General features: G+C 35.2%; 2 protein-coding genes across 2 annotated transcripts; one reads left to right on the forward strand and one right to left on the reverse strand.

Annotated features, from left to right (window-relative positions):
- The first annotated feature begins 2,286 nt into the window (after window positions 1-2,286).
- Window positions 2,287-4,629, forward strand: LOC141686816 (scarecrow-like protein 3). Its single transcript, XM_074491895.1, has 2 exons — window positions 2,287-2,623; window positions 2,982-4,629. Exon 2 carries the CDS (start codon window positions 3,001-3,003, stop codon window positions 4,411-4,413), a length of 1,413 nt encoding a protein of 470 aa, XP_074347996.1. The 5' UTR covers window positions 2,287-2,623; window positions 2,982-3,000; the 3' UTR covers window positions 4,414-4,629.
- A 1,382-nt stretch (window positions 4,630-6,011) lies between these two features.
- Window positions 6,012-8,061, reverse strand: LOC141687272 (histone-lysine N-methyltransferase family member SUVH9-like). The gene has a single exon (XM_074492479.1). The coding sequence runs from the start codon at window positions 7,761-7,763 to the stop codon at window positions 6,078-6,080; it is 1,686 nt and encodes a 561-aa protein (XP_074348580.1). The 5' UTR covers window positions 7,764-8,061; the 3' UTR covers window positions 6,012-6,077.
- Window positions 8,062-8,404: the final 343 nt, after the last annotated feature.

Consider the following 8,404-nt stretch of genomic DNA (forward strand, 5'->3'; position numbering starts at 1 on the left):
AAAGTAATATCATATTATAAGATCCTTAAAATTTCGTGTGAGTCATAAAATTTTATAAATTGACTTTTAGAACTTAATATACAACTCAAATAGTAAAGATTTTGCGTTAAAAAATCATATAAACTAGACCAAATTAACTAATGGTCCAGTTTTAAAATCCTAATGTAAACATAAAAAATAATACAACTCGATTATTTTTTGATAATTTGAAATTACCATTATTTTTTTATAACATGAATTACAAAACTCTATGATACAAAGTAGAATTTGAGGAAAATTCTAGGAAAATTCTAGGATGCAAACTGAAATCGGTTTACCTTGGTTTACGTGGTTTGCAGGCTATTACGTGAACCCGTAGGGTTTACCCAGTGCGCACCCGAAGGGTAGCAGCTGCGGGTTACCTACGATAAAAAAAAATATAAAAATGTTACAAAAAATACCCTTCTGACAATTAACGTTAACGTCTGAATTAACGTCAAAACTAGCAAAGGGATGCAAAAAATCACCAGGTTAAAAGTAATGGTACTGGAGTGAGATTTAGCCAAAGTTTTGGGATGTAAAGCGTTAATTAATCTAATTTTAGTATCAAATTACTAACTTATATATGTTAAGATTTGAACTTTTAGATTTTGAGTCCGAGGAATTATATGGCTCAGTACGTCCAATATACAATTATATTTAGTCTTACCACTGTAATATAAGAATAAACTCATAAAATTCAACTTCAATACATAATTATATATGATTGAATAAATGTATAAATGAATATTTGATTCTATATGTAAGACCAAAAAAAGATAAAGATGATTATATCAATTTTTGTCACATAATCAAATAATTAATAATAATAGAGTGGAAATAGGTTAACTTTAAATTAAAGTAAATAGATTGGCTAAAATATTGATTAAATATGAAATTTTTTGGTTATAAAATAGAAACAACATTAGAGTGCAAAAGTTATTTTAAAATTAATTTTTTTTTAATGTTAAATTATAGCAGTGGCGGTAATTATTTTACAATTAGAATTGGATTACCTTCGAATACAAGAAGATAATGACAATTTGATGGTCTTTATTTCTGCAAGAAAAGAAAAAACAAAATTAAATGTATTTTGTTGCGATTCTCACATTTTGTCCTAAACTGGGGGCAATTGTTTGTCCCTATTAGGGTGGAGTATTTGTATTCAAGTAAAAAGTTAGAGAATATTTAATTATTTAGGTGACGACCCCTGATTCCCTATCCAACTTATGCTATGACAAATACTTTATATATGTATTTGGTATTCTTATTGAACTGATTTTTTTTTATCCTTTTACGTAAATAAACTTTACAAACTTTACATTGATACATGCATCTCTTTGTTGCATATGAAATATTTAGGGCGTGTTTGGGAAATCTATTAAGTGGGTTTATTAACTTATAAGCTTGCAATAACTTATCGATGAGTGTTTGTCTACCCAACTTATAAGTTAAATTTACAACTTATAAAGTGATAAGTTGAATGTTAGCAATGACGTACTTTTTCTCAATTTATTTTGATTTTTTATTTTGTTTATTAACTTTAGTTTTTAAAAATATTTTTTTAAATATTAAGCTAACTTAAAATTTAAGAATTAAGATAATTATATTTAAAAATTATATTGCGTGAACCCGTAGGGTTTACCCAGTGCGCACCCTAAGGGTAGCGGCTGCGGGTTACCTACGATAAAAAAAAATTATTTATTTTAGTTTATTTAAATAAAAAAATTATGACTTATAAGTTAAATTAGCCAAACACTTGTATAATTTATAAGCATTTATGAACTTATCACTTATCAGTCACTTATTCGATTTAAGTTATAAATTATTTATTTTAAAATTTCCCAAACGGGCACTTACTTTAGGTTCCGCCCAATGGTGGTTCAAATTTTGAGTTTTTTTTAAAAAAAATTGGGTCAAATACCGATTTTGAGTCTGAAATAAGGTGAACCTTAATATCCTAAATGCAGCTAATTTGGTACATAGATCATGATTTATTAGTATATTTAATAATAATATTTTGTCTTATAAATTGAATATAAGTTTCAAATCTCCTCAATTTACATGTCATAATTATATTACATGTGAATATGGGGTTGATTGGTTGACATGATATGAGAAGAAAAAAATTGAACTCAAATTCTTGAATTTTTGATCTTTATATAAAGTCAGATAATTTTATATAATATCTTACAATTATACTATAGTTGGGTAAAATTAAATAATTCGAATTTAAACCTAACTGACCCAAATTCGAACAAGATACAAAGCTGTATTTTGATGTTCTGTCAGAGCTTGAGTGGGAGTACTATTACTCTGAAATTCCATTTTCTTCTAAAAGGTGGAAGGACACCAAAACAGTAAAGACAAAAACAGCTCTACACATTCTTTCTCCTGTCCACAACTTATTACAATAGCTTGTTTTCAGACTTAGATTTCTATCTACTTTAATTCAACTTCCAACTGCTCTCTTCTCAACAAAACCCATTTAACATCCTTTATTGACTTGTTAAATCAGATAATTGTGTTTATTCTTAAGGGCATCACATGGGTTTTCGAAAATTTGAAAACCCCATTCAAGAATTTTAATTTCTTTGCATTCTTTGTAAGTTTTCTGCACTATTTTTTAGTATTATTTTTCTGGGTTTTTTAGTTATATGCTTGTGCTTGAGCTTTGTTATTGTCTTCAAGTTGAATTGGACTGCTTTTTGATACTTGCTTGGTCAAAGATTGCATTTTCATTGGAGCATTTTAGTATTCTCTAGTTTGGATTTTACTTGTTGTTGAGTCAAGGCCTTCTATTTGTTCATTGTTGACTGTATAATCTGAATACATTGCTTGTATGTATAAAACACAAGTGTTTCATAGGTTAAGATGTCCAGTAAAATGTTTTCTTGATTATTCATTCTGTAATTTAACCTCGTTGGTCAGTGTTTGTTAGTTACTCATTTTATTGGATACAGGAAACTATTGTAGAATACAATGTTTCAAGACGATGGATCGTCGTCTGTGACTTCGTCGCCTTTCCAGAATTCTCCCATGATTTCAGTGTCTCCTGGCCTTGGATCACCGTATCCATTGCTAAAAGAACTTAAATCCGAGGATAGGGGTCTGTATTTGATTCACTTATTGCTCACTTGTGCAACTCATGTAGCCACTGGAAGCATTGAAAATGCTAATTTGTCGCTTGACCAAATCTCTCACCTTGCTTCGCCTGATGGAGATACGATGCAACGTATTGCGTCATATTTTACTGAGGCACTCGCTGATAGGATACTTAAAGCCTGGCCTGGTCTTTATAAGGCCCTTCATTCCACCAAAATATCGTTGTTTTCGGAAGACATTCTTGTACGGAATATGTTTTTTGAGTTCTTTCCATTCTTGAAGGTGGCTTTCATTGTCACAAATCAAGCTATTATTGAAGCGATGGAAGGGGAAAAGATGGTTCACATAATCGACCTAAATGCAGCATATTCAATGCAGTGGCATGCACTTCTTCAAGATTTAAGTGCACGACCAGAAGGCCCTCCACACTTGAGAATAACCGGGGTTCATCCACAAAAAGAGGTATTGGACCAAATGGCTCATGTACTGACTGAGGAAGCTGAGAAGTTAGATATACCATTTCAATTTAATCCTGTAGTTAGTAAGATAGAGAATCTTGATATCGAACAGTTGCGTGTTAAAACTGGAGAGGCATTAGCAATTAGTTCAGTTCTCCAATTACATGCACTGTTATCCACAGTTGATGAGCCGCATAAAAGATCTCCATTAACTTCAATGAAATCAAATGGAGTGAACATGCTTAGAGCTTCACAAATTAAGCAGAGCACTTTAGCTGATTTGCTCCAAAAGGATATGGTTAATGGACTAAGCACTGGTGCCGACTCAGCATCCTCATCGCTGCAATCCTCAACTCCAGCAGTTCAAATAGATGGCTTTCTTAATGCATTGTGGGGTTTGTCACCAAAAGTCATGGTAGTAGCGGAGCAAGATTCTAATCACAATGGATCCAGCCTCATGGAGAGACTGTCAGAATCTTTATACTTTTATGCTGCACTATTTGACTGTTTAGAATCTACACTTCCAAGGTCATCAACTGAAAGACTAAAGCTGGAAAAGTTTCTTTTTGGAGAGGAAATCAAGAACATTATAGGTTGCGAGGGATCCAGTAGGAAGGAAAGACATGAAAAACTTGAAAAATGGATGCAAAGACTTGATTTTGCAGGATTTGGCAGTGTGCCTTTGAGCTATTATGGCATGTTGCAAGCAAGAAGATTGGTTCAAGGTTACAGCTGCGATGGCTATCGGATCAAAGAAGAGAATGGCTGTGTAGTTATCTGTTGGCAAGATAGAGCACTTTACTCAGTTTCTGCGTGGAGGTGTAAAAGGTAAAAATGTTAGATTTTCAGTTTCAGTTTTATGAAGCTTTTCTATTTCCTACTTTTTGCAAAATAAAAAGAAAGAAAAACTGTTTTGCAAAGAAACTTCATAAACATGAAGCTGAAAACCATTTAGGTTGGTGACACCGCGCTTTGTACTATTTCAGTGCTATCACATTTTGTACTATTTCCTGGTTCCATGATGATATTCAATGTATGTCTTCTATAATTTGAGGCTCTATCTTTGATGAACACTACAATTAGTTCTAGTACTTAATTGCACCTCTTTGATCTTCTTACCTTGCACTTAAAATGGTGGTCAAACCTAGTAAAGATCAGCATAAGCTGCAAAACCTGGCTTGCCTATACAAGATAGTATTACTTGAGGTGCTGAATTGAGGCTTACAGAACTAAATAAACTAAAAATGTATATTGCCCCAGAAGCAACAAAAATGAATGCTACAACATATAAATGATTCTGTCGAACTGAGATGGATTATGTGTGTTCCAATGCCACGAACTTCTAAGATTACACGGACAACAAAATGCTGGGTGAGGGAAACAACATCAACACGTAATGATATTAGCACCGTCAAAACCATAATTCAAAGTCAGATACACAGTAGGAGCTTCCGAAGTCAGGGAGTGAACAATGCTAACTTTAAAACATCGAGGGAAGAAAAGGACTCAGATTAAATGAGTACTTCTAAAACTTACTTTCTCGTGCTAACACGACAGGACCACATAAAGTCTGACTAAAGGACAGAATGTCATGAGAGCAAACAGACAAAAGTATCCTTAATTTTATGAGAATATTGCAAGTAGAAGGTTGAATCAGAGACCTCTGCTAAATGTTATTACTTCATCTGAGGACATTAATTTTAGAAATGGAAGGTTATCTATAACTCCTGTTCATTCTAGTTCGTTTGAGTATGATACAAATGGATGACGGTATTCATAGTAACTGACCTGTATTGCCAAAAAACTAAACATACATAAAACCTGATAAGCAAGGATAGGGCTACGGGGTGTGGGTGTGTTGTGCGAGGATACGTGGATTCGACAAATAACATAATAAGGGGGATTCGGGTGTGGGTGGGGGTTACGACAAATATATCTATTTGATGTTTTGAATGATGAAATCCATCATCAAAATTTATCATTTTATGCATATTGAATCAAATACATCATATAAGCATCAAGGTAAACATTTAAGCTAATATCACTCATGGTTGTAGTACAAATATGAAAAAAAGATTAATTTTATTCGAGAATTTTGAGTATCCGAGTACGAGGGATTCGTTGGGTGATCGAAGAATCCCTGCTTTCTAGCTGATTAAATTAAGATTTCTGAAAGAATGTTTACTTTCTAATCCCAGAAAAATGCAACAAAGTCTATATCTTGATCATACATAGAGACACTGCAATCAAATTCGCAATCCACAGAAACTAAGAAGACCAACTGTGCATAAGAGAATTGATGCTAATAGGCTAGGAAACAGAAATTGAATGTAGTACCCAATCTACAAAAAATAACAGAAGTTATAAATATACCAAATCTACTAGACTAATACAGATGAACCTGATACAAACTATAAAGTTTTACCTCAATCTAGTGATGACTAAAAAACCATACTCTATTACTGAACATACTCTATAACCCACTCAGGAGAACAGTCAGTTACAAATAGCGAACTTTGGAGATGATTCATCAGCTACCCCTCCATAGTCAAGAGTAAGTTCCCTAAAGGGAGGGATAGTCTCTGTAGCAAACAACATAAGGCGAGGAAACATCAGATTATTGTGATCGTACAAGACAAACTGTACCATTACATTAGGACTTCTACTGTGGCTGATGTAAGAAGCCACATTCCTCAGGGTTGATACATCCAATGCAAAATCTAATGGGGGAATTTCAGGAACAGATGGTTGAACATAGTTAGGAGATATTTGCGAGAGATCTCCCCATTCTTTCCAGCTCTCAGTGAATCGCCTAGGATATACTAGATTATTCCCACCCATGGACAGTAATTGTGCTAGTTCGTTTGTCAGGACCACTCCTGCATACTCACATATGAAAGAACCGGCGAGAATATAGTCCAATGATCTGACACCCCAACCAGTTCCTGAACGGAACACCTCAAGCCTATGCCTCACACCTCTCTGAGTTACACGATTCCTACAGTTTGGCAGACATGAACAATACGGGCCACACTCAAAGATCAACGGTTTTCCTTGGATCAATATCCCATCTCTGTCATAAGCAAATTGCCCCCCATTTTTCCTAATACATGAACAATCCTTTGAACATGCAGAGAGGCATTGGCACCCATTCCCATATTGATGCACATGTAAAGGAATGAAGGATTTGACCAAGTAGTCATGTTCCAGTGGTTCATGGTTACCATCAATGTCATTAAACAATGTAATAGGAACATTTTCCCTCCCCATGGATATATCCAAACAGGCATTGCCCCTTGGCCTAACCAAAGGTTTAGTCTTAAGACTTTCAGCAAGCAAAAGATCATCGCTACTCATTTTAGGCTGGTTCGGCAGTCTTTCAAGCCTATACTTGTATACCCTATATCCAGCCGTATCTGTTTCATGCCAATACTCGATAACTCTGTACAAACCATCATAAACATAAAATTTGCCATTTGGACTGGCCTTATGCAGGCGACCACGAATTACTCTCACCTCGATTCCGTAATGCATGCTCCGTTCCAATGCCAGATTCCCGCCCTCCAGCTTCTGATGAGCAATCTGTGTAAAATTCTTGTCCTGACCACCAGTGCCTGAATAAGTAATCATGTTCCCTTCATCAATATTGCCTGTAAACCTGTCGGAGACAACAATGCTCGTAGCTATGGGATCCCTGTTTGGACTCCTAGAAGCTGGCACAAAGTCAATCCCTGCCTGATTATATCCGTGTAAGCCCACCACAGATAATTCAAACCTATAACAAAAGGCATCTCCAATTTCAACCCCGGGAAGTGCACCAATAATTCTCTTGTCAGTGAACAACCAAAGTCCACAGCTTCTCATCACTGTAGCTGCCTTTAAATCCCTTCTACACTGCTTATCAAACCCGAAAGCAATTTTCATCTCTTCATCAGCTACCGAGTAAATCCTTATAGCATCATACAACATTCGCGTTTTCCTGACAATTCCACGGTAATAAACCTGATTCTCTCTACTGAGGTTTGGTACTCTAACCATCTCATTTGAACGTTGCTGGTGCTGCCCTTGGTCCAAGAAGAAAAACTGGTTACTAGGATTCTCCGCCACTGGAACTATGTCACGTGCATCATTATTATTCTCCACAACTTCATTTTCGACGCCCCAAAAAACATAGTCAAACATCTCAGTAGTTCGATTCTGCTCATCATAAACAGTTGCACCATCAGCGGACGTGCCAGGGCGTAAGGAAATTGAACTGCAAGTGGTGTTGGCATTACAAGTGTCGGTACACCAAGGCGTACTGGAATGCCAGGTGGTGCAGTGAGTGACTCTTCGTCGACTGGTTCGGGTTTTGGTTGAATGGTTGCGACGGGGAAGGTGGAGGTCACGCTGGGATCAGGGGACGGATTGAAAGAGGCCATTGTTAATTTTATTTTGCTAAAGCAGGGAATCAGGAGGCCTATGTTTGTTATATGGAGAGTTCTATAAGGTGTATGTAACAAAGACATTTAAAACAGACTGAGTTTCTGTGCTTGCTCTGTGTAAATGTTGGCATCCACACACCCGTATATCTGGCCAAATGTGGATTTTTAAAAATTATATAAAAATTCTTCATTATTTTCAATCATAATTATATTTTGTACATACTCTGTAAAAATTATAAATGTGTTTTTAACCGCAAACCGATATATCATAAATACAATATTCAGATTTTGTACGTATTCGCATAATATTTCCGGTCAGATCATAAATATGATATTCAGTAAATTTTGTACACAATGATGAAAGACGTTTCTACTCGTAAACTGTCATTTATGTTATCA

This window comes from Apium graveolens, chromosome 9, assembly GCF_009905375.1.
Source record: "Apium graveolens cultivar Ventura chromosome 9, ASM990537v1, whole genome shotgun sequence".
NCBI lineage: Eukaryota > Viridiplantae > Streptophyta > Magnoliopsida > Apiales > Apiaceae > Apium > Apium graveolens.

Bases quoted from the DNA above. Each gene is read 5' to 3' on its own strand.
- LOC141686816 (XM_074491895.1), top strand. From the start codon at position 3,001: ATGTTTCAAGACGATGGATCGTCGTCTGTGACTTCGTCGCCTTTCCAG.
- LOC141687272 (XM_074492479.1), bottom strand. From the start codon at position 7,763: ATGTTTGACTATGTTTTTTGGGGCGTCGAAAATGAAGTTGTGGAGAAT.